The sequence below is a fragment of the Gallus gallus genome, chromosome 21 (assembly GCF_016699485.2).
Source record: "Gallus gallus isolate bGalGal1 chromosome 21, bGalGal1.mat.broiler.GRCg7b, whole genome shotgun sequence".
In the NCBI taxonomy this organism is placed as follows: Eukaryota; Metazoa; Chordata; class Aves; order Galliformes; family Phasianidae; genus Gallus; species Gallus gallus.
The window spans coordinates 6,507,533-6,529,986 of NC_052552.1; the positions used below are offsets into that span (position 1 = coordinate 6,507,533).

A 22,454-nucleotide genomic window follows, 5' to 3' on the forward strand; every position below is an offset into this window, starting at 1 on the left:
GGAATTTGGGATTACTGCGTGGGGGGATAACGCCGCGTTTCAGGGATGGGGGTCGGTTATCCCGCAGATGATGTGGAATTTGGGCACAGTACAGAGTTCGGGGACAGAGGGTTAGGGACAGCGATGGCGGATTTGGGGATGACACTGAGTTTGGGGATAATGCTAAACTTGGGGATCGTGTTTTGGTTTAGGATCAACGCTGAATGGGGGACAAGGGTTTGGTTTGGGGGCAAGGCTGAAATTGGGGGCAATGCTGAATTTGAGGACAGTGCTGAATTGGGGCTCAACGCTGAATTTGGGGTCTGTGCAGAATTAGGATGCCGGCGGCCGTGCATCTCCAGCGCTGTGCCTGCCCCCTCTGCCCCCCCACCGCGGCCCTGCGCCTCGTCACGGGTAACAGCACGGACGGGGAAAGGTCGGGACGGGCGGTGAGAGGGGATGGGGCGCGGCCCCTTTAAGAGCCCCCCCCCCGCCGGGCGGTGGTACGCGCCGCAGGGCCGCGCCGCGCGGGGGACAATGGGGCGGGGCGGTACCACTGTGGCTGCAGGGAGGGGGGGAGAGGGGAAGGCAGGAAGTGCTGCGCGGCCCCGCCCCCTTCCCCTCGCCCACCCCCCGCCCGGCGCGGCGGGGAGCGGTGTGTGAGGCGGCGGCGGCGGCGGCGGGTCCGCTTCCCCGGGCACGGCAGCGGGCAACGGGCAACGGGCAGCGGGCGCCGGCGGCGGCGGCGGCGGTGGGGTGAGGCCTCGAACCCGGGTCTTGAGGGCGGCGGGGCGCGGAGCCGGGGGCAGGATTCGAACCCGCGTCCTCCCGGTGCGGCCTCAACGCTGGGTGTCCTCGCTGCAGCCCCGCAGGTAGCGGCAGCCCGGGGCCCCCACCGCAGCCCGAGCCCCGGCGTCCTCCGTGCCAACCTCAGCCCCCCGTGCCCTCTGCTCCTCATCCCACCATTGCATCTCCGAGCCCCCCCATATCCCCCTCACCCCCAGCGTCCCCAGTACCAAACTCAGCCTTCCCATGTGCCCCTGACCCCCAGCCCACCTATTGCATCCTGACCCCCAGCATTCCCCCCCGCCAGCCTCAGCCCCCTTATATCCCTCTGACTCCCAGCATCCCCAGTACCAACCTCAATCCCCCCATATCCCCCTGCTCCCCACCCTCGCATCCCTCTGACCCCCAGCATCACCGTCAACAGCTTCAGCCCCCCCACATCACCCTCACTCTCACCCTCCCTTATCAGCTTGACCCCCAGCATCTCCAATACCAACCTCAGTCCCCCCCATATCCCTCTGACCCTCAGCATCACCCATGTCTACTTCGGCCCCGCCATCACCCTGACCCCCACTCCCCATACCCCCTCACTCCCAGTCCCCCTATTACATCCTGACCCTTAGCCCCCTCATATCACCCTGACCCCCACCCCCTTACTAACCTGACCCCCATATTGCAGCCTCACCCCCAGCCCCCCCATTACAGCCCCACTGCAGCCCCCCGTTTGCATCCTGCCCCTCTTTGCAGAACTCTCACCCCTTCAACCACCCCCTTTTGCAGCCCAGCCGTCCCCCTGCAGCCCCGGCCATGGCCTGCAGCCTGAAGGATGAGCTGCTGTGCTCCATCTGCCTCAGCATCTACCAGGACCCGGTGAGCTTCGGCTGCGAGCACTACTTCTGCCGCCGCTGCATCACAGAGCATTGGGTGCGCCAGGAGCCGCAGGGCGCCCGCGACTGCCCCGAGTGCCGCCGCACCTTCACTGAGCCCACGCTGGCCCCCAGCCTGAAGCTGGCCAACATCGTGGAGCGCTACAGCGCCTTCCCCCTGGATGCCATCCTGGGGGCTCAGCGCAGCCCCTTCCCCTGCAAGGACCACGAGAAGGTGAAGCTCTTCTGCCTCACCGACCGCACCGTTGTCTGCTTCTTCTGTGATGAGCCGGCTGTGCACGAACAGCACCAGGTCACCAACGTGGATGATGCCTTCGAGGAGCTGCAGGTGGGTGTCCATCTGTCCCCAGACATCCGTCCCCCTTCACTCCCGGGGTTGTGGCATCTGTGGGATGCTCTGTCTGTCCATCCGTTTGCACCATGCAGCACAGCGTCCATCTGTCCACGTTCAGGACAGCCAGAGCTCCCTCTGCCTGTTTGCACGTGGCTCTGGGGTGCTGCTCCCCATACAGTCCACTTGTCTATCCCCACAAGTGGAGTGTGATCCTCTGTCCACCCATCCATCCGCGCTGTGTGGCCACCCACCCACCCGTCCATCTGTCTGTCCCTCCATCTATGTGTGGCTCTGCTGGGCTGCCCCCTGGGGATCCTCAAGCAGCCCTGAGCCAGACCCCCTCCTGCCCCACGCAGGACCCCACCTCCCACAGTAGCACCAAGTCCCGTCCCCCAGCCTGCTGTGCCAAGGCAGCTTTGTGCCACGCACTGACCCTCACGGGCTCTGATCACCACAGTGCCAACTTAGCGCCATGACAGATATCTATGGGGCTGCAGGGCTGCCCCAGAGCTCTCCCAGCACCTCAGCATTGCACTCCTGCTGGCTGGGAGCACTGCCTGAGCATAGAGCAGGCACAAAGCTTTGCATTTTCCCCGCGCCCCTTGGAACATTGCTGCTGTGGGGCGGGGAAGCGGGCAGTGCGGTGGGGCCAGGGCTGAGCGTGGGGTCAGAGCGCTCTGTGTTGCAGCGGGAGCTGAAAGAGCAGCTGCAGGGCCTGCAGGAGAGCGAGCGAGGCCACACTGAGGCCCTGCACCTCCTCAAGAGGCAGCTGGCCGACACCAAGGTAGGAGCGAGGCTGCGGGGACGTGCCCCGAATCCCTTCCCCTGCCCCCTCCCCACGCGCTCTGCCGGGATGCTGACGGACCCGCCGCGGCCCGGCCGTGCCCCCCACCTCCTCAGTCATCGGCCAAAAGCCTGCGGGCCACCATCGGGGAGGCCTTTGAGCGGCTGCACCGGCTGCTGCGGGAGCGGCAGAAGGCGATGCTGGAGGAGCTGGAGGCCGACACGGCGCGGACGCTGACCGACATCGAGCAGAAGATCCAGCGCTACAGCCAGCAGCTGCGCAAGGTGCAGGAGGGCAGCCAGATCCTGCAGGAGCGCCTGGCCGAGGCCGACAAGCACGCCTTCCTGGCCGGCGTCGCATCTCTGTCCGAGAGGTGGGTGGGCGCCGGGGGGTCGGGGGGTGCCTGCGGAGCTCCGCTGCCCATTGCTGCCCATCCTGCAGGCTGAAGGGGAAGATCCATGAGACCAACCTGACCTACGAGGACTTCCCCACCTCCAAGTACATGGGGCCGCTGCAGTACACCATCTGGAAGTCGCTCTTTCAGGACATCCACCCGGGTGAGCGTGAGGCCGGCGGGGGGCGGGGGGGGCGGGAGGGGGAGGCGGTGCCCCCCATGCCTGGGGGTGCTGATGCCCGCCCTTCCGCAGTGCCCGCAGCGCTGACGCTGGACCCCGGCACGGCCCACCAGCGCCTCATCCTCTCCGATGACTGCACCATTGTGGCCTACGGCAACCTGCACCCGCAGCCGCTGCAGGACTCGCCGCGCCGCTTCGACGTGGAGGTGTCGGTGCTGGGCACGCAGGCGTTCGGCGGCGGAGTGCACTACTGGGAGGTGGTGGTGTCCGAGAAGACGCAGTGGATGATCGGGTTGGCACACGAGGCCGTCACCCGCAAGGGCAGCATCCAGATCCAGCCCAGCCGAGGCTTCTACTGCATCGTCATGCATGACGGGAACCAGTACAGCGCCTGCACCGAGCCCTGGACGCGGCTCAACGTCAAGAGCAAGCTGGAGAAGGTGGGCGTCTTCCTGGACTACGACAAGGGGCTGCTCATCTTCTACAACGCCGACGACATGTCCTGGCTCTACACCTTCCGGGAGAAGTTCCCCGGGAAGCTCTGCTCCTACTTCAGCCCCGGGCAGAGCCACGCCAACGGGAAGAACGTCCAACCACTGCGCATCAACACCGTCCGCATCTAGCAGGACCCCGCGGGGTGGCAGCGGGACGGGGCCGTGTTGATGCCCGCGGGGCGCAGCCGACTTTGGGTACCGGGCACGGCGCGGCTGGTGTCCCCGTCCTGTGCTTCCACGCGGCCCCGCGGGTCCGGCCCCGCTCCGGCCGCTGCAATAAAAGGTGCATTTGGAGCCGAGGGGCCGTGGTGCAGCCCCCGCGCGGGGTGAGGGACGCCGTGCCGCGCTGCGCCCGTCCTACCGTGCTGTCCCGCCCCGTGCCACGTGTTGGGCGGGGCGGGGGGGGCGTGCGGCGGTGCTGTGCGGGGCTGGCAGGGGGCGGGCGGTAGGGCTGTTACGTGGGGGTTTGGGGGAGCGATGTCCAGCGCGGGGCGTAGGGCTGTGCAATATATACGGGCGTGGCGATGTGCGGGGCTGCGGTGCGTCTGCGGGCCGCCCCGCCGCTCTCCTCCCGCCCGCCAGGGGGCGCTGCGGCACCGCGCGCGCTCTCTCCTCCCGGTCTCGCTGGTCGCGCATGCGCGGGGGCGGGGCCCGGCCGCCGCCATCTTGCAGCGGGCACCGTCCCGCCGGTAGCGGGGCGCGGCCCGGCCGGCCCGGCCATGGAGCCGAGCGGGGGGCGGAAGGAGAGGCCGAAGGGCCGGGAGCCGGCGGCGCGCCTGGAGAAGGCCAAGCAGAGGGCGGCCCAGCAGGAGCTGAAGCAGCGGCAGCGCGCGGAGGTGAGCCGGGCGGGCCGAGCCGGGCGGGCCGAGCAGAGCCGGGCGGGGCCTCACCGCGGTCTCTCCCCCTCCCCCCCCCCCGCAGATCTACGCGCTGAACCGCGTGATGACGGAGTTGGAGCAGCGGCAGTTCGACGCCTTCTGCAAGCAGATGCAGGCCGGCGGAGAGTGAGGGCCGGGCCGCCTGCCCGCCCCCTTCCCGAGCTCACTATTCATGCCTTCGCCCTGACGAACTCCTCCTCGTTGCTTTTTTCTGCTTTCTTTTTATCTTGTTTTTTTGTTATCTCTAAATAAAAGCTGCGGTCGTTCCTCCTTCCTCCGCCTCCCGCTCGGACGCGGGCCTTGCCCCGGAGCAGCCGGCCTGCCCGAGCCTCCCGGGACCGCGGGGCCGTGTGCCAGAGCAGCTGCAGCCGGTGGCCGCCCGCCGCCCCTCCTCCTGTTTACAGCAGCGCGGGTCTCCGGGCCGCTCGCCCTGCCGCGGGGTCGTTCTGTCCGTCTGCAGCTGCTGGCGCCGCGGGATCTCCCTGGAGGTCGGAGCGACAGATCTGCTCCTCTGCCGCTGCTGCTCTGCAAGGCCTGACCTTCGCTTCCTTCCCCCACCCACACTCCCAGAGCGGGTGGCGCAGTTGTTCTCCAGCTTTTTTATTTCCAGAGAGTTCGGCCCCAGGGTTTCAGGTTCCATTTTTCCCTTCCACGTTCCTTCTTCCCTCCCACACCTCATCGACCGAGCGCAGAAAGGAAAAAAAGATCACACTTCAGATATTATTTCCCTATGGTGACACGTCAGAAATAAATACCGGAGCGCTCCCTGTGCCTTAGGGCTGATCTTTGCAAGGAAATGGGGCACCCTCAGGTGCGATGGGTGGCCATCTCCCATCCCGCCATGGGCTGCCTGCTGCGGGGGCCGCTTTCTCCTCATGGCGAGGATTTGGGGGATGTAAAGCCGCTGCAATTGTGCCCTCGCAATAAATTACTATGTACAGTGGGAATGCGTTGGTCACACCGCCGGTCTCCTCCATCTGAGTCCCAGCTGGTGGGACTGGCAGGAGGCACCCGGGGGGTGGTCCCCTGGGAAGTGGGGTGAGCCCTGGTACAGGGCTGTTGTTGTTCTGGCGGGGGGTACGGGTGCGCAGGACGGGTTGGAGCCTGGCTTGATCTCTGCTGGTGCCGAGAGTTCCCTTCTGTGGGAGCTCAGCTGTTTTCTAAGCAGGCTCTGCTGTAGTGGGAAGCCCTGTGGGGCTGCGGCGTTGCGCCTGCTGGGTTTGGAGTCTGCTGCTATGGCTCTCCTTCCTGGGAAGAGCTCATGAAGGTGGGGGGTGAGACAGCCTGGCGCTGGCACCCGAGAGTGAGGCAGAGGAGAGCTTTACTACGCATTCGGCGGAGGTTAAGGCGGAGCGGTCCTCGCCGGGGCTGCCGCCTCTTGGCTATTAGGCTTTGCAGCTCCAGATGGCAAAGGGGAGTAAGATGTACGACGCTGACCAGGCGAGGTAGTAGATGGGAGCGACCGTCGTGGGTGAGAACAGGACAGCCACAATGCCTGCAGGGAGGAACCGTCAGCGTTGAGGGCAGAGCAGCGCTCCCACACCTCCCTGGATTGCTGCTCGGTGGGATGGCTGAGCACCCTCTGTGAAAGCGGGATGGGTTTTACCTCTGCTCCTTACCTCCAGCATAGATCACTTTCTTCCAGCTCTGCGATTCCAGCACTTTGTCATGGGGGTAGAAGCCGCGGTCAACCATGAAGAGGACCATGGCGATAGCAGCGATGCGCAGCAGCGTGATGTGGCCGCCCGTCAGCAGGAAGGTGCTGGCCAGCAGCGAGGAAGCATAGGGGCATGGCAAGCCCCGGTAGGTGAAGGGGATCCCTGCAGGGTGCCATGTGCTCAGCCCTGAGCCCGGCAGGGTGTCCAACCCCGTGAGCCCCGAGCCTTACCGCTGGAGAAGAAGCAGAGGCGGGCGAAGACGGCCAGCACATAGACAATGGCCAGCAGCCCGTCCAGCATGCCGCGTGGCTGCAGCAGCAGTGCCGTGGCCAGCCCGAAGGACGTGAAGTCGGCGAAGTCGTCCAGCTTGGCTCCTGCGGGGGGTGAGTGGGTGAGGGGGCAGCCGGCAGCCGGCACCCCCGGCACATCTCCAGCCCCGGGGCTCACCCAGCGCTGAGCAGGCGTTGAGCTGCCGGGCGACGGCTCCGTCAGCCAAATCGAGCAGGAAGCCCACCAGGAGCAGCCAGCAGGAGCAGTGGTACTGCCTGTTGGGGGGAGAGGCGTCAGCTCCGCGCTGCTTTCCCTCCCCGCCCGCTTGGTCTTTGTGTCCCCCACCTGTTGAGGCTGCTGAGGATGGAGGAAAGCCCCACAATCAGGTTTGCCATGGAGAGCGCGTTGGCCGCATTTTTCCGGATGAACTCCAGCGCCTGTGCCCGTCCCACTGGTCTGCTCAGGAACAGCTTCTTGGTGTACTGGAAGATACCTGCAAGCCGCCGAGACGCCGGTCAAGGGCACAGATTCGGGGCTGGGAGTTAATTAAGCGCCTGAGGTAGCAGGTCGGTGCTCTGCCCCCCTCCGACGATGGGAAGGGGATGGCGGAGGGTTGTGGGCAGGAGCCTTCGCGCAGCGCTTTTCCCCCTCCTCCTCATGCTCCTGCACCGCTCCCCAAACCGTTTGGGTTGTGCAAGCCCCTGCCTCCGTCTGCCCGCGGGAGGCGAAGGAGAAAGTAAAACGCTACCAAAATAACGAAAGAAACAAACAAAAAAGAAAACGAAACAAAGAAAAAAAAAAAAAGCCAAACCCAAGCTCAGAATAAAAGCCAACCCCAGTGTTAAGCTCTATTGATCTTATATACCTATAGGGCTACGCTTTAGAGAAAGTGTTAAGGGTCATGTCCTACTAGTGTGTTTTGCACCCTGCCTTTGCCGTGGTCCCAAAGCCAGGCAAGCTGGTGAGATCCTTCATCTGAAAGAAAACAGCACGTCAGAGCACAACAAGAGCCACAACCGCTCCCCCCCACCGCCCCGGCACGGCCGGGTCCCCGCGCTCCCTCCTGCAGGAAGGAAATATTCCAAATATTCCTCTTTTCTGAGCAGGGTGGGGGTGTTGCTGCCGCTGACCTTTGGCCACCCCACCCCAGGCCACGCCACTGCGGTTTGGGGCCGGGCAGGTGTGCATGGAAAAACACCCCAAGGAGGCGGGCACGGGGAGGCTTTCACCTCCAGCCCTGTTTTTTTCTGCAAAAAATGGCGTTTTTGGGGCACTCGGCCCATGCATTGCACTGTGCCCCCCTCCCCGGGGCCGAGCGCTCTTAGTGTTTGGGCTCTCCCCGTGCTGTGGGAAGGGGGAAAACGGGCAAAAGGAGGCATTTTGGGGTCTGACCGAAGTGGCTGCAGATCCGAAGCGAAGCAGCGTCCGGCAGGCAGCACTGCGTTCTGCAGCATCACAATGCTGTGCAGCACCGTGCTCTGTCCTGGCATTCCCAGCCCCAAAGGCACAGAGATACGGTGAGAAAGAACGGGGTTCGGCCCCACTGCTGGCAGTGCTTTTTATTACTATTTCTGGGGGAGAAAAACATGGATTTGGCTCTTTCCACATTGACCCCGTGTGTGTTACGGGCACCTGCTCGGAACACGGAGTTCCGGGGCTGGTTAGCACGAAGGTGGAGCAGGCTCAGCTCTCACTTCCCTCCATCACAGTGGCACAGTGCACCCCGCCACGCACAGAGCCGTTCTGCGCCATCACCCCGAACCACCCCATGTCTGCAAACCTCACCCAGCCAACATCCACCAGGAAACCCAAGAACACCCAAGCCAGCCGTTTTCCGACGGGAAGACTTGCACTGGGCCGGGGGACGTTGGGGCATTGAAGCGGGACTTACCGACCGGCGGTGACACCATCCACATGGCTGCGGCACGGGGAAACTGAGGCAGCGGCCAGCCAGGCGCTGTGTGTGCGATGGTGACACTGTCTTATATAGGGACGGGGTTTGCCGAGAACAGGCTGAGTCACCCGTGGGGGTGGGTCCGGCCAGAGGACACGGGGGTTTTGGAGGCGGCTGGCACCGCAGCGAGGGAGGAGCTGCCCAGGGCTGCACGGCCGCGTGCCCGTGCCAGGCTCACGGTGTCCATGCCAGCCTCGCAGGAGCCGTGCCAGGCCCCGCAGTGCCTGTGCCAGGATCAAAGTTCCCAAGCCGGGCTTGTGGTGCGTGTGCCAGCTGCCCTTGCCAGGCTCTCAGCACCCATGCCAGGTATGCAGCACCCATACCAAGTTTGCACCACCCATGCCAGGCTCATACCACCCATACAGCCTTGCACCGCCCGTGCCAGCCTTGTAGAACCTCGCACCACCTGTAGCAGCCTTGCAGCACCTGCACCACACTTGCAGCACCCACATCAGCCGTGCAGCACCCATGCCAGGCTCATAGCACCCGTGCCAGCTGCCCCCTGCCCGGCCCACCCACCTGTCCCAGCCTCGTGCGGGCGGCACCGCTTGCACAAGGGTGTCACGAGCCGAGCTGGCCTCAGCAGCCAGAGCAAAGGGCCCCCCCCGGGGAGCAAAGGTCCCCCTCACGGTCACAGGGGCCCATAAAACCCTACAGCCTGCAGCGGGACGTGATGGGGATTTTCCATCTGGCTCAGGGTGGCCCCGTCCCTGCAGGGATGTGGGGCTCCCAACAGGATGGGATGGGATGGGGGGAGCGGGAGCCCCATGCGTGCCGGGCGCTGTCAAAGGGCCCTTTGTTCCCGGTCACGCGCCGCGGACGGTGGTTGCGAGGAGACGGCTGGGCCAGGAGGGCAGGAGGCGGCGGGCGAGAGCTGGGCACGGAGCTGCTGCCACGGCCGTGTGACCAGAATGGGGCACTCAGAGGGAACCCCTCCCCGTGGCATCGGGGCACCTTGGGGCGTTTGTTCCATAGGGCCCAGGTGTGGGGTGCCCGTCCCCGTGGCACCTTTTGGGAAAACTACCCCCATGGCCTCAGGTGCCTTTAGGCGGAGGTTGGAGCCCACCCCCGTGACATCCGAGCGCCTCGTGCCCATCCCTGTGATATCTGGGTGTCTCCAGGTGCTCACTCCTACATCATCACGGGGCCGTGAGGAGACCCTTCCCGCAGTGCACGGCATCCCCGTGCGCCCATCCGTGCGGTGCCGCGGTGCTGCCTGTGCCCGCTCTGCCAGTGCCATCTGCTGGCAATGCGGCCGCTCTCACCAGGTACGGGCCCAGCTGTGCGCCATGCATGCATCCCCAACCCCCCCCAGCACACGGGACACGTGGGGTCAGCTCTGCACGTTTATTTGCACGCTGTGACGCACGGAGGTCGCTGCTGCCCCACTCAGCTGTTGTTCTCCATGGTCTGGGGGAGAGAAGTGGCTCAGGGGGAGCTCGGCACCCTGGCACCCCAATATCAGAGCATCATGGCACCCCAGCACCCTGGTACCCCAACACCTCAGCATCCCTCAGCCCGATACCGTGGCACTCCGACACCCCAGCGTCCCGGCACACTGGAACCCCAACACCCTGACAGCTTGACACTCTGGTACTCTGACAAACCAGTGTCCCAGCAACCCAGCATTCCAACATCTCAGCACCCCAACACCCAGCACCTCAATACCCCAACACTACAATATCCCAACATCCCAATACCCCAGCATTCCAGCACCCCAGTGTCCCAACACCCCAGCATCCCAATATCCCAGCGCCCCAGCACTCCAGTATCCCAACACCCCAACAACCCAGCATCCCAATTCTCCAGCACACCAACACCCCAACACTCCAGCATTCCAACAACCCAGCACCCCAACACCCCAGTGTCCCAGCCCCTGGCACCTCGGTACCCCACACCCTGGGTGTTCTGCCATCCCCACGCTCTGGCACCCCACCATCCCAGCACTCAGCGCCCACCTCGGCAATCCAGTCATTGAAGGCAGAGACGCGGGTGAAGACAGTGGGCTTCTTCGGAGTGTCGCAGCCCAGTGAAGACACAAAGCTGGCGATGCCGTGCACCTCCCATTGCCCATCCTCAGCCTGGCAGTTCAGGGGGCCGCCCGAGTCGCCCTGGAGACAGGATGAGGGTCAGGATGGTTTGGGGTGCTCCAACCCCCTCGTCGTGGCGCAGTGCAGAAAAGCACTCACGTTGCAGCCGGCCTGCTCGGCGCCGCCGGCACAGATCATCGTGGTGCGGATGGCAAGGCTGCCCCACCAGTCGGGCTGCGTGCACTGCTCATGGTCCACCACAGGCATCAGAGCGTCCTGAAGTTTGTCTGGCAATGGTCCCCCCGCTGGCAGTAGGGGGGGTGTTAGGAACCCAGGTGGACAACACTGTGCCCAGCATCCTGCTCGCCAGCCTCCGCCATCCCACAGCCATCCCACATCTATTCCACGTCCATTCCATGCCCATCCATCCATCCATCCATCCATCCATCCATCCATCCCACAACCCATGTTCATTGCATATCCATCCCACACAGAGTCAGAGAATCACAGGGGTTGGAAGGGACCTCAAGTGATCATCAAGTTCAATCCTGCTGAAGCAGGTTCCCTACAATAGGTTGCACAGGTTGGCATCCAGACAGGTCTTGAATATCTCCATAGGAGACTCCACAACCTCTCTGGGCAACCTGTTCCAGTGATCCATCACCCTTACCATAAAAGGTACCATCTACCTATGCATCATCCATCCATCCATCCATCCACCACCCATCTATCCATCCCACATCCATCCACCCATCCATCCATCCATCCATCCCACATCCATCCATCCATCCATCCATCCATCCATCCCACATCCATCCATCCATCCATCCATCCATCCCACATCCATCCACCCATCCATCCATCCATCCCACATCCATCCATCCATCCATCCATCCATCCATCCACCCATCCATCCATCCCCACATCCATCCATCCATCCATCCACCCATCTATCCATCCATCCACCCATCCCACATCCACCCCATACCCATCCCACATCCATCCACCACCCATCCATCATCCATTCCACATCCATCCCCATATCCCACATCCATCCATCACCCTTCCAACCGGCCTCCCATCCTTCCCTCCACCCCTCACCGTTCCCTCCACGCCCATACCCTCCCCTCACCCCCCGCCCCTCCCCGCCATCCCGGGACGCACTGGTCAGCCTCCCCCATCCGCTCAGGTAGCAGGGGTAGCCATTGGGCAGCACGGTGCCCGCGGGCGGCAGCCGCCCTGTCTGCACGTAGTCGTTGAGCACAGCATTGCGCCGCAGTTTCAGCAGGGCGATGTCATTCCTGCCCACGGGGACACGTGTCACCGGGATGAGGTCCCCAGGTGGGGACGGCACCCCCGCACCGCCACGCTCCGCTCACCCGCAGGCCGCGCAGAACCTGTTCCACTTGGGGTGCACGAAGATGTCGTCGGCTGCGACGGGGATGCGCTGCTCGGGGCCTTCGGCGGAGCTCATGTCGTACTCACCCAGCACCACCTCGTAGGTGAGCGTGGAGCTGCCCAGAGGACACCATGCCCACTGAGCCCAGGAGATGGGGCCGCCCGTCCTGCGCCCCCAACAACCTCCGCACGCCCCTCCCACCCCCATCCTCGCCCCATTGCACCCCCTCCCGCTGCACCCTCACCGCCTCAGTGCTGCACCACGCATCCCTCCAAGCAAAGCCGCATCACCTCACGCACCGCACATCACCCCTGCGGCCCACCCCTGTGCCCGCCCTGCAGCCCACCCCGCAGAGTCACGGCTCACGAGATGCAGTGTGCGGCTGTCATCACCCAGTCGGGCGCGATGAGGGTTCCCCCGCAGGTGTGCGAGAAGGTGCCATCGCGCTCATACTGCAGTGAGATCTGCGGGGCCACGGGGTTGGCGTGGTGTCACCCACCGCAGTGCCCCCATCCCTGTCCCCTAAACAACCCTAACCCAAACCCCAACGATAGCCCTAACCCTAAGCATAACTACAAACGTAACGATAGCCCCGATCGTAGCCGTAAGTCTAATTCTAACTTCGGCGCAACCCCAACCCTGGTTTCATCATAAACCTAACCCCGACCCCAACCTCAACTCTAACCTCAATCCTAACGCTCACCCCAACCCCAACCTCAACCACAACCCTAACTCCAACTCCAACTCTAGTCCCAACACTAACCCTAACCCCAGTCCTAACCTTAACCATAACCTCAACCCCAAACGTAACATCAACCTTAACCCTAAGTCCAAACCTGACCCTAATCTCAAACCCAACCCAACCCAACCCACGCTGCTCACCTGCCACGGCCAGCTGTATGGCACCGCATCCTGCCCGTTCACCACCCGTGACCCATGAGGCAGCACAGCAGCATGGCAGCCTGCAGAATGGGGTGCCCGTCACCCGGGGGGGCACCCGGACCCCCCAAAGTGGGGGCGACAGCGGGTTTGGGGACAGCTTACCGCCAGCCAGCAGCAGCAGGGGGACGAGGAGTGCCAGCATCGTGCTCAGGGCTCAGCCAGGCGGCACCGGGCGCCCGCCAGCCTTAAATCCCCCCCTTATCAGAACCCCTTCCCGGCCCAAGGCCACCCCTGGGAGCGGGCAGCCGGTGCCCAGCTGGGTGTAGCGTGCTGTGGTGTGGGGCGGCCCTATGGGCTCGGGGCTGCGAGCCCTCCCTACGGGCACAGCGCTGGGGGATGGGGTGATGTCCCAGCGCCCCGTGGGGGGCACGGCGGGTTTCTGCCCCATGGGAGTCATGCAGGTGTGGGGCCGGGGTTAACTATTAACGCCCAGCCTTGGCGGAGGGGGGGGGGGGGACGTGGCCTCCGGCGCCGTGCCGGGTGGGTGTGGGCGCTGCCGCAGCCCCACGCAGCCCCTTCCTGCACCCCCACGGCCCCATCTCCCCAACGCGCTGCTCTGCAGCCCGCAGCGCCCCCCCACAGCCCCCACAGCCGCACCCCGCGCTCTTCCCACCTCCGTACCCTCCCGGCCCCCCGCGTCCCCCGCACGCCCACAGCCCCTACGCGCCCCGTACCCCGCAGCTCCCGCGCCCCCCCGGCACCCCCACAGCCCCAACGCCCCACGCCGCGCGGCACAGCTCCCAGCGCCCCCGAGCGCCCCCGCGGCCCCACGCGGCCCCGCTCCCGGAGCTGCCCCCACGTGACCCCGGCTGGCTGACCCCACGCCCCCACCCCGCGCCCCGATCCCCCGTGGGCGCGTTTCCCGGCGGCCCCGCCCAGAGGCACAGCGCGGCGGGGCGGAGCGGGGCCGGGGCGCGGAGCGGGGCCGGAGCGGAGCGGGGCGATGGGGCGGCCGGTGCCCGCGGCGCTGCTGCTGCTCGCGGCGCTCGGAGTGAGTGGGGGCCGGCACCGGGAGGGGGGGGGGCGGCACCGGGAAGGGGGGTGGGGGGCACCGAGCCCCGTCCCGTCCGGCGGTTGGAGTCGGGGTGTGGGGGGGGTGATGGAGTCCCGCGTGGGCCGGGAGCGGCGCGGTCCCGGGGAGGAGGTGGGGTCCCCGCGGGGGTCCCGTCCCGTTTAGGAATGGGGGTCTCCCGTCGCCCCCACGCGACCCCGCGGAGGAGGGGGGGGGGTCTCGCTGCTTTTGGGGCGCTGCCCCCCCCCGGCTTAAGTCGCACCCACTCTATATTTACCGGGTGACGGAGGAATGCAAAAATAGCCCTCCCGAAATACGCCCGGGGGGCGCTGTGGGGGGGTCCCGTCGGGTGGGGGGGGAGTGAAGGCGTTGTGGGTCCCCCCCCCCGTGTCTGTGTGTGTTGGGGGGGAGGTGTGGGGCTGGGACGGTGCCCGGGGCGGAGAACAGAGCGCCTTTCTGCTCGGGGCCATGCTGGCACGGCCCCCCCCCGTGGGGATGGGGGGGGCACACGGGGGGGTCCGCTCATATGGCCAAAGAAGGCCCGGCCGGACCGCGCGGGGCGGGGGGGCCCGAATCGGGATAAATTAGGCAATGCCGAGCGGGGAGGAATGCACCCCCCCCGTGCGCCCCCCCCACTCTGTTACCCCCCCGTGTCCCCGGCCGAGCTCTCCCACCCGCAGCTGTTTCGCCCCCATATCTCTGGGGGGGGCAGGGGGGATCACGCAGCTGTTGGCCCCCCAGGGGGGTCCCGTCCAGCTGTGCCCCCCCCCCCCCTCCTCCCATGGCCCTCGGGAGGAAACGGGACGGGGGGGAGCGGGGGGGGAACACCACCTCTTGGCCTTGGGGAAACAATGGGGCGGGAGGGGGGGGGCGGCTATTAATAACCCCCCCCCCCGGTTATTATTCCCGGCCCCTCCGGGCTCGGCCTTCCTGTGCTGCGTCACCCCCCGCTTCCTCCTCTTCCTCGCCGGGCGGGGGGGCCCGGCTGGGGGGCGGTAGAAGGGGGGGCCCTCCCTGCTTCGGGGCGTCGAGCGGAGCCGCACGTGGCGCCGGCGGACGTGACAGCGGGGTGGTGCTTCCTCCTCTTCCTCCTCTCCCGCTCCCCCAGGCCCGGCCGCGGCTCCGGGCAGCGTTACGGGACGGCAGATGGAAAATGTGAGCGCGGTGTCCGGCCGGGCGTGAGCCCGACCCGCTTCCGGAAACCCGAGAGGGGACACGGCCCCCCCTCCCCCCCCTCCGCACCCTGCTGGCGTCTGGACCGGCCGCTGGACAGCTGGGGGGGGGGGGGGGGGGGGGGCAGCCCCCACCCGTGGGGGCAGAGAGACCACAGCTCTGTGCGCACCAATGGGAGCAGAGCTGCAAATGGGTGCACGCCCGGGGAACGGCAGCAGAGCACCCACAGCTCAGCGCATGCACAGCACGGGCTCGTGCCTCAGTTTCCCCGGCTGCAGCCCTCCCCACCCAACAGCAGTGCCTCCCCCCCCCCCCCCCCCCCCACTGCTGGGTTATTTTGGAGCGCTGCTGTCTGTGCCATGCAGGGGGTGGGGGGGGGGGGCCCATTTGTACCCATTGTGTGGGTAAATCTACCCCCCCCCCCCACCCCGGGCCCCGTGCAGTCGTGCAGAGTGCCCGCTTAATCCGCCCGCTGTTGTTTGCACAGCAAAGTGCTGCCCCGACGGATTCCTCCCAGCCGACCCGCGGGGGGGTCCGGCCCAAACTGCCCCCCGGCGCCGTGCTGGGTGCCGCCACTCGTGCAACGTGATGGCACGCTGCTGTGCACACACACACACACACACACACACACACACACACACGTGGGGCTGTGCACAGATGTGCTGTGTGCAGCCCCGCGTGGCGGTGCCGGGCGCAGGAATGCGGTGGTGGGCGGCGAGCGGAGCCGGGGGGACGATGAGCTCATCCCCCCACCCCGCACCCCCCCCCCCCTCCTCCATCACCCGCCGTGACCGCAGCACACAGCTATGCGGCCCGGCGGGCGGCGGGGGGAGCCCAGTGACGTGGCCCTGCGGTGATGGCCGTGACCCCCCCAGGTGTGCCACGCCGCCGGGGTCCCGGCTGAGAGCTCCTTCCCTGAGGACACGGTGGCCGACCATGTGGGCAGCACGTGGCGCCGGCGCTACTACGCGCAGCTCTCCGATGATGAGGACCTGCTGGCAGATGAAGCGTCTGCGGGTAATGCGGCACCGGGTGGCACCGGGTGGCACCTGAGGGAGGGCGTGCGTCCTCCCGGTGCTCGCCGTGTCCCTCTTTGCAGATGGCAGCGGGGAGCTCGGCAGTGGGGACGTGGCGCTGGTGGCGTTGGCACCCACCGGTAAGGGGACGCTGCCGGGTGACAGTGCCAGGTGGCACCGCCGCACTGCTCTGCGCTCACGCTCTGTCTGTTCTCCATCTCCTCCGCTTTCCTTCCTCCTCTCCTTCTCTTCCTCCTCCCCTCGGTGGCAGCGGCCGTGCCCCCCCCGGTGGGCATGGTGGTGGCCGAGCCCGAGGATGACCCCCCAATCAGTAAGTGGCACTCTGGGGACTCTCACTCTTTCCCGTGGCAGCGGGGGGGGGAGGCTGACGATGGGGTGTGCCAGGAGGTGGTCTTTTTGGGGTGCTGACCCCCTCCTCCCACGCTCCCCCCGCAGTTTATTTCCGGGCACTGGTGAACTTCACCCGCAGCATCGACTTCAGCCCCCGCCTGGAGGACCCCAACTCGGAGGAGTTCCGCGAGGTGTCCGAGGCCGTGGTGGACACGGTGAGGGGCTGAGGGTCTGTGGGGTTGGGGAGCACCCCGGGGGGCACACCGTGACCCTTGGTCTCTTCCCAAATTAGCTGGAGTCAGAGTATTACAAGATCCCCGGGGAGCAGATGGTCAGCGTGGTGTTCATCAAGTGAGTGGGGCATGGGGGGGGGGCTTGGGGAAGGGGGAAGGTTTGGGGGTTATGGGGATATTTGGGGCGCAGGGGAGGTTTGTGCGTGCAGGGCGATCTGAGAAGTGGGATGCTTGGGAGGTTCGGGGGATGTTTGGGGATGAATGGGGAGGTTTGGGGTGCTGGGGGAGTGGGGGACGGATGGGGAGGTTTGGGGTACAGAGGACTGGGGGGGGTGGGGATTCTGGGTGCAGGGGGTATTTGGGAGGATGGGAAAACCGGGGATGATGGGGAGAATTTGGGTGCAGGGGTGGTTGGGGAAGGATGGGGAGTTTTGGGGTGTAGGGGAGGTTTGTGGGTATGGGGTGGTCGGGAGGTTGAGGTGTTTTCGGGGACAGGGAGGTATGCGGGGATGGGGTGGTTTGGGGGAACAGAGTGGTTTGGGAGGGATACGAAGTTTCAGGATGCAGGGGAGGTTTGGGGGCTGCGGGACGTTGGGGGATATAGGGACAGAGGGGACATGGGGCCGTTCGTTGTGGGGGCCGTGGGGCGGTGCTGACCCTGTGCCCGCAGGGAGCTGGAGGGCAGCGTGTTTGTTGAGTTGGATGTGGGCTCGGAGGGCAATGGGGACGAGGCGCAGATCGGCGCCGTGCTGCGCAGCGTGGTGACCGCCGGCTCCATCGCCTCCTTCGTCACCTCACCCGTCGGCTTCCAGTTCCGGCGCCTAGGGGCCGGTGAGTAGGGGGGGTGGGTGGGGTGGACCCCCCATAACCGCCCCGCAGGGCACGGTGTGCCAGCATGTCTTCAGCCCCTCCTCGTCACCGATGCCCTACGGTGGCTGCGTGTCACCTGAATCTGGGGACCCCCTGCCCCGACCGCTGTTCCTCCCCCCGCAGTGACCCCCCACCTGCGCCCCTGCACCCCCCTGGAGTTCTCCTGCGGCAGCGGCGAATGCATCGCCCGTGAGTACCGCTGCGACCGCCGCCCCGACTGCCGCGACGCGTCGGACGAGCAGGGCTGTGCCGAGCCCCCCCCCAGCACCGCGCCCCCCAGCACGGCGCGCCCCGCCACCACCGCCCGCCCGGCGCTCACCACCCCCCCCGGCACCCGCCGGCCCCCACCGCCGCCCCACGGCTGCCGCCCCGCTGAGACCGCCTGTGCCGACGGGCGCTGCGTGCCCCGCGATTACCTCTGTGACGGAGAGCGCGACTGCGCCGATGGCAGCGACGAGGAGGGCTGCGGTGAGCGGCCGGAGAGCGGGGATGGCAGCGGCGGCCCTACGGGCGCTGACCCTCCCTGTCCGCCGTCCCCCCCCCAGGCACCCCGTCGCCGTGCGAGCCCAATGAGTTCAAGTGCCGCAATGGGCACTGCGCCCTGAAGCTGTGGCGCTGCGATGGGGACAACGACTGCGGGGACGGCTCGGATGAGACCGGCTGCCGTGAGTGTGGCACGGGGCGCGGGGACGCGCGGCGCGGCGCTGCCTGACGGCCCACGTCCCCGCAGCCACCAAGGTGCCTGGCATGCCCTGCGGCCCCGACCAGTTCAGCTGCGTGGTCAGCGGCGCCTGCATCCCCGCCAGCTACCACTGTGACGAGGAGCCCGACTGCCCCGACCGCTCCGACGAGGTCGGCTGCAGTAAGTGGCACCCGGGGACGCGGGGCGCTGAGGCGTGGCGCGGTGCCGGGTGGGATGCGGGGCTGGGGCTGACTCACATCCCCCCCGCAGTGCCGCCGCAGGTGGTGACCCCGCCGCAGGAGTCGGTGCGGGCGGTGCCGGGGCAGACGGTGAGCTTCACCTGCGTGGCCACTGGCGTGCCCACCCCCATCATCACCTGGCGCCTCAACTGGGGCAGCATCCCTTCCAGCCGCAGGTGGGTGGGGCCGGGGGCGGGGCTGTGATGGAGGGGGCGGGGCTTTGCCGGGTGTGGCTCGTGGTGGGAGGGGCTTTTCCGGAGGGGGGCGGGGCTTAGAGCGGGCGGCGCGGTGGGGTGCTGTGCTGGAGCCACGCGCTGGGCGTGCGGTGCGCTGACCTGCCGTGCAGGGTGTCCATCGTGAGCGAGGGCGGGCAGGGCACGCTGACCATCCGGGACGTGAAGGAATCCGACCAGGGCGCCTACACCTGTGAGGCCATCAATACCCGCGGCATGGTCTTCGGCATCCCTGACAGCATCCTCACCGTCACCCCGCGCCCCGGTGAGTGTCCCCAGCTGCTGCCACCACCCAATCCCACCCCACCCAATCCCACCCCATCCCATCCCATCCCATCCCACCCCATCCCATCCCTGTGCCCTCACCCACATCCCACTCTTTCCTGCAGGTCCCTGCCCTGAGGGTCACTTCCAGGTGATGGGCACATCCCGCTGCCTGCCCTGCTTCTGCTTCGGCGTCACCTCTTCCTGCCGTGCCACCACCCGCCACCGCCACCGCATTCACCTGAGCTTCAATCGCCCCGATGACTTCAAGGGTGAGTGATGGGGATGGGGGGGGGGCACAGGGTTTGGGGATGTGCAGAGCTGAGTTTCTCCTTGCAGGTGTCAATGTGACGGTGCCATCGGCCCCATCCGTGCCAGCCCTGTCAGCCACCCAGCTGCATGTGGACATGGCCACCGAAGAGTTCCAGCTGCTGGACCTGTCCCGGCGCTTCCTGGCCCTTGATGCCTTCTGGGCGCTACCGGCCCAATTCCTGGGTGACAAGGTGACTACTATGGGACAGCGACGGGGCTGGAGAACATCCCATTGCCACCCCTGACCCCATGCTTCTGCTGCCAGGTGGATGCCTATGGGGGAGCGCTGAGCTATGGTGTGCGCTACCGGCTGGGCCGAGGGCCCCCCGAGCCAGCTCCGCGCCCCGACGTGCTGCTCCGGGGCCACGGCCGCCAGCTCCGGGCACGCACCAGGGCCACCCAGCCCGATGTCCTCAACCGCCGCCGCATCCCCTTCACTGAGGTGGGTGTGCTGGAGATAGGTGCCGACCATCACCAATGGTCACAAGTGGCGCTCCTTGGTGACATCGGTGTCACCATCCCCGGCAGGACAACTGGGAGGATGAGACAGGTGCGCCAGTGAGCAGGGAGCTGCTGCTGATGGTGCTGCAGAGGCTGGAGGGCATCTTGGTGCGGGCGGTGTATGATGGGCGCATGGCCAGCGTGGGGCTCAGTGACGTGGCCATGGATGTCACCGGCCCTGGGGACACCGGCTTGGAACCCGCCGGGGATGTTGAGGAGTGCAGGTGACTGGCAGTGGCAAAGCAATGCTCCCACCAGTGTGGTGGCACCTCTGCCGTGCCAACGTCACACCGCTGTGTCCCCAGGTGCCCCGTGGGCTACACGGGGCTGTCATGCCAGCGGTGTGCTGCCAACTTTGAGAGGGTGCCGCAGGGTCCCTACCTGGGGACGTGCTCCGGCTGCAGCTGCCATGGCCACTCCAGCACCTGCGACCAGGTCTACGGGCATTGCCTGGTGAGTATGGGGATGTGGGGGACAGCTGCTTGGCTGTGGGACAGTGCTGCTAAACCCTTCGCCGCCCCCCAGAACTGCCAGCACAACACGGAGGGTCCCCAGTGTGAGAAGTGCAAACCTGGCTTCTTCGGTGACGCCACGCAGGGCACAGCCACTGCCTGCCGCCCCTGCCCCTGCCCCTACACTGAGACGGTCCGCAGGTGGGTGCCACGCTGAGCGGGGCCTGGTGCCACATCCTGGTCCTGTATCGCCATCCCCACATCACCGTCCTCTCGCTGCAGGTTCTCCGAGTCGTGCTTCCTGGACACAGATGGCCAGGCCACCTGTGATGCCTGTGCCCCCGGCTATGCTGGTCGCCGCTGTGAGAGGTGGGTGTGCAGGACGGGGACGAAGCACCATCTGGGAGCGAATGTCCCCTGGCTTCCTCCCACCACCCCACGTCCCCCACAGGTGTGCCCCGGGGTATGAGGGAGACCCCATCCAGCCTGGTGGCAAGTGCACCCGCATCGGTGAGTGTCCCCCACGTCCCTTCCATCCCCTCTGGCTCTGCCCGCCCTCACCCTCCTCTCACCACAGGCCAGGAGCTCATCAAGTGCGATGCACGTGGGGGCAAGGACGCGGTGGGCGGCACGTGCCGCTGCAAGGTGGGTGTCTGCTGGCCCCGGCCCCGCGGCGCCCGATCCTGACCCCCACTGGACCCACTCCGTTTCCCCCCACGCCCAATCCAGTCCCCTTCAGCACCCGGTTTCCCCATCCCCGTGGCCACCAGTTTCCCAATGCTCGTCCCTCTCCTGCAGCCCAACGTGACAGGGCGGCAGTGTGACGAGTGTGCCGTGGGGACCTTCCACCTGAGCGATGCCAATCCTGATGGCTGCCTCAAGTGCTTCTGCATGGGCGTCTCTCGGCAGTGCGCTAGCTCCTCCTGGAGCCGTGATCAGGTGGGCGGTGTTGTGCCACGTCGTGCCGTGCCATCGTGCGCCATACTCTATTGCACTGTGTTGTGCCACGTCGTGCCGTGTCACGTCGTGCGGTGCCACGTTGTCCCATGTTATGTTGTGCTGTGCCGTGCTCTGCCACGCCGCACCCCAACGTGGGTGCCCATGGCCCTGTCCCCCCACTGCCACAGGTCCGTGTCACCTCTGAGGAGGTGGCGCCGCTGCACCTGGCCAACCTGGCGGGCACAAGGACAGCAATCGAGGGCTCACGCTTTGCCGCCACAAGGGAACTCGTCTTCTCAGACTTCCACACGCTGCCTCGTGATGTCTACTTCTGGGTGCTGCCCTCATCCTTCACTGGAGACAAGGTGCCGCAGCAGGGACAGGGGGACTGCTGGGTGCCCCCGAGCCCGGCTGAGCCCTGTCCTTGTGCAGGTGACGTCGTATGGGGGTGAGCTGAAGTACACGGTGACACACCATGCACCGGCAGGTGCCCAGCTGCTGCAGCACCAGCCCGATGTCCTGCTGCAAGGCAATGGGATCTCCCTCAAGTACTTTTCTGATGCCAGCCCCATGCTCGGTGTCCCCACCACCGTCACCGTGCCCTTCCGCGAGGTGAGAGCTGATGTCCCCCTGGGGTGGGTTTGGGGGCTCCAGGGACTTGTTGGTCACTGCGGGGCTGTGCCAACAGCGCGCCTGGCACAGAGCGGATGGGCGTGATGCCACCCGGGAGCACCTCCTGATGGCCCTGGCCGACATCGATGTCCTCATGATCCGTGCATCCTACTCGGAGCAGCCAACGGAGAGCAGGTAGTGGGGTGGGTGATGCTGCCTGGGGATGGGGGATGCGCAGGAAGGGCAATGGGAACATCCTGTCTCACCCCACAGGCTTGCCGATGTCCGTCTGGATGTGGCCGTGCCCCATGCCACTGGCCGGCCGCTGGCACTGGAGGTGGAAGACTGCACCTGTCCCCCCGGCTACCGTGGTCCCTCGTGCCAGGTGAGCTCCCCACTGTCCCCGCAACCCTGGGGACGCAGCTGGTGGCCCACAACCATTCCTGTCCCTGCAGGACTGCGACGTGGGCTACACACGCAGCACCAGTGGGCTATACCTGGGCACCTGTGAGCGCTGTCAGTGCCATGGGCACGCCACTGAGTGCCACCCTGAGACTGGCGAGTGCCAGGTGAGCATGGTGCTGTTGGGATGGTG

The 22,454-nt window shown here is 66.4% G+C and overlaps 5 protein-coding genes across 17 annotated transcripts in view; 3 read left to right on the forward strand and 2 right to left on the reverse strand.

Moving 5' to 3' along the window:
• The first annotated feature begins 594 nt into the window (after positions 1-594).
• TRIM62 (tripartite motif containing 62) lies at positions 595-4,133 on the forward strand. Of its 2 annotated transcripts, none has more exons than XM_015297235.4 (6): positions 595-851; positions 1,546-1,980; positions 2,675-2,770; positions 2,887-3,143; positions 3,212-3,327; positions 3,418-4,133. In XM_015297235.4, exons 2-6 carry the CDS (start codon positions 1,573-1,575, stop codon positions 3,966-3,968), a joined length of 1,428 nt encoding a protein of 475 aa, XP_015152721.2. In that variant the 5' UTR covers positions 595-851; positions 1,546-1,572; the 3' UTR covers positions 3,969-4,133. The 2 variants fall into 2 exon arrangements, with proteins under 2 accessions (XP_015152721.2, XP_015152722.2); XM_015297236.4 differs by having other exon boundaries at positions 595-735.
• Positions 4,134-4,502: 369 nt separating this feature from the next.
• SVBP (small vasohibin binding protein) lies at positions 4,503-4,991 on the forward strand. The gene is made up of 2 exons (XM_015297240.4): positions 4,503-4,675; positions 4,761-4,991. Exons 1-2 carry the CDS (start codon positions 4,559-4,561, stop codon positions 4,845-4,847), a joined length of 204 nt encoding a protein of 67 aa, XP_015152726.4. The 5' UTR covers positions 4,503-4,558; the 3' UTR covers positions 4,848-4,991.
• Positions 4,992-5,423: 432 nt separating this feature from the next.
• LOC100859906 (CDP-diacylglycerol--serine O-phosphatidyltransferase-like) lies at positions 5,424-8,604 on the reverse strand. 2 transcript variants are annotated; one of them, XM_046903335.1, is made up of 7 exons: positions 8,537-8,604; positions 7,576-7,620; positions 6,991-7,138; positions 6,823-6,920; positions 6,606-6,749; positions 6,337-6,537; positions 5,424-6,212 (listed from the first exon to the last, which is right to left on the reverse strand). In XM_046903335.1, exons 1-7 carry the CDS (start codon positions 8,559-8,561, stop codon positions 6,103-6,105), a joined length of 771 nt encoding a protein of 256 aa, XP_046759291.1. In that variant the 5' UTR covers positions 8,562-8,604; the 3' UTR covers positions 5,424-6,102. The 2 variants fall into 2 exon arrangements, with proteins under 2 accessions (XP_046759291.1, XP_003642586.1); XM_003642538.6 differs by lacking the exon at positions 7,576-7,620.
• A 1,328-nt stretch (positions 8,605-9,932) lies between these two features.
• On the reverse strand, positions 9,933-13,132 carry CELA3B (chymotrypsin like elastase family member 3B). Its single transcript, XM_015297237.4, has 8 exons — positions 13,073-13,132; positions 12,911-12,990; positions 12,395-12,492; positions 12,009-12,143; positions 11,794-11,930; positions 10,789-10,934; positions 10,558-10,710; positions 9,933-10,009 (listed from the first exon to the last, which is right to left on the reverse strand). Exons 1-8 carry the CDS (start codon positions 13,110-13,112, stop codon positions 9,989-9,991), a joined length of 810 nt encoding a protein of 269 aa, XP_015152723.1. The 5' UTR covers positions 13,113-13,132; the 3' UTR covers positions 9,933-9,988.
• A 759-nt stretch (positions 13,133-13,891) lies between these two features.
• HSPG2 (heparan sulfate proteoglycan 2) overlaps positions 13,892-22,454 on the forward strand; it is a 30,385-nt gene continuing 21,822 nt past the window's right edge. For 10 of the 11 annotated variants that reach the window (XM_015297260.4, XM_040651433.2, XM_040651439.2 and 7 more), the window contains exons 1-27: positions 13,892-13,961; positions 16,031-16,172; positions 16,255-16,311; positions 16,443-16,502; positions 16,628-16,737; positions 16,815-16,873; positions 17,426-17,586; positions 17,749-18,093; positions 18,171-18,290; positions 18,356-18,487; positions 18,578-18,722; positions 18,893-19,044; positions 19,169-19,315; positions 19,383-19,546; positions 19,621-19,797; positions 19,884-20,080; positions 20,162-20,309; positions 20,382-20,509; positions 20,591-20,677; positions 20,760-20,818; positions 20,886-20,953; positions 21,107-21,247; positions 21,436-21,612; positions 21,680-21,859; positions 21,936-22,054; positions 22,133-22,244; positions 22,315-22,428. In XM_015297260.4, the coding sequence (XP_015152746.3) occupies positions 13,914-13,961; positions 16,031-16,172; positions 16,255-16,311; positions 16,443-16,502; positions 16,628-16,737; positions 16,815-16,873; positions 17,426-17,586; positions 17,749-18,093; positions 18,171-18,290; positions 18,356-18,487; positions 18,578-18,722; positions 18,893-19,044; positions 19,169-19,315; positions 19,383-19,546; positions 19,621-19,797; positions 19,884-20,080; positions 20,162-20,309; positions 20,382-20,509; positions 20,591-20,677; positions 20,760-20,818; positions 20,886-20,953; positions 21,107-21,247; positions 21,436-21,612; positions 21,680-21,859; positions 21,936-22,054; positions 22,133-22,244; positions 22,315-22,428 (3,549 nt within the window). In that variant the 5' untranslated portion in view covers positions 13,892-13,913. The remainder of the gene's footprint in view (positions 13,962-16,030; positions 16,173-16,254; positions 16,312-16,442; positions 16,503-16,627; positions 16,738-16,814; positions 16,874-17,425; positions 17,587-17,748; positions 18,094-18,170; positions 18,291-18,355; positions 18,488-18,577; positions 18,723-18,892; positions 19,045-19,168; positions 19,316-19,382; positions 19,547-19,620; positions 19,798-19,883; positions 20,081-20,161; positions 20,310-20,381; positions 20,510-20,590; positions 20,678-20,759; positions 20,819-20,885; positions 20,954-21,106; positions 21,248-21,435; positions 21,613-21,679; positions 21,860-21,935; positions 22,055-22,132; positions 22,245-22,314; positions 22,429-22,454) is intronic. The other variant, XM_040651431.2, reaches the window with a different exon arrangement.

What these genes read in the sequence shown, in the direction of transcription:
- TRIM62 (XM_015297235.4), top strand. Translation starts at nt 1,573, where the DNA reads ATGGCCTGCAGCCTGAAGGATGAGCTGCTGTGCTCCATCTGCCTCAGC. An exon ending in ATGCCTTCGAGGAGCTGCAG is followed by an intron (nt 1,981 to 2,674) that starts GTGGGTGTCCAT and finishes TCTGTGTTGCAG; the next exon opens with CGGGAGCTGAAAGAGCAGCT. An exon ending in GGCAGCTGGCCGACACCAAG is followed by an intron (nt 2,771 to 2,886) that starts GTAGGAGCGAGG and finishes CCACCTCCTCAG; the next exon opens with TCATCGGCCAAAAGCCTGCG.
- SVBP (XM_015297240.4), top strand. Translation starts at nt 4,559, where the DNA reads ATGGAGCCGAGCGGGGGGCGGAAGGAGAGGCCGAAGGGCCGGGAGCCG. An exon ending in AGCAGCGGCAGCGCGCGGAG is followed by an intron (nt 4,676 to 4,760) that starts GTGAGCCGGGCG and finishes CCCCCCCCGCAG; the next exon opens with ATCTACGCGCTGAACCGCGT.
- LOC100859906 (XM_046903335.1), bottom strand. Translation starts at nt 8,561, where the DNA reads ATGTGGATGGTGTCACCGCCGGTCG. An exon ending in GCTTTGGGACCACGGCAAAG is followed by an intron (nt 7,139 to 7,575) that starts GCAGGGTGCAAA and finishes GGCGGCTTGCAG; the next exon opens with GTATCTTCCAGTACACCAAG. An exon ending in CCTCTGCTTCTTCTCCAGCG is followed by an intron (nt 6,538 to 6,605) that starts GTAAGGCTCGGG and finishes GGCACCCTGCAG; the next exon opens with GGATCCCCTTCACCTACCGG.
- CELA3B (XM_015297237.4), bottom strand. Translation starts at nt 13,112, where the DNA reads ATGCTGGCACTCCTCGTCCCCCTGCTGCTGCTGGCTGGCG. An exon ending in CCTGCTGCTGCTGGCTGGCG is followed by an intron (nt 12,991 to 13,072) that starts GTAAGCTGTCCC and finishes CCCATTCTGCAG; the next exon opens with GCTGCCATGCTGCTGTGCTG. An exon ending in CATACAGCTGGCCGTGGCAG is followed by an intron (nt 12,493 to 12,910) that starts GTGAGCAGCGTG and finishes GTGGCCCCGCAG; the next exon opens with ATCTCACTGCAGTATGAGCG.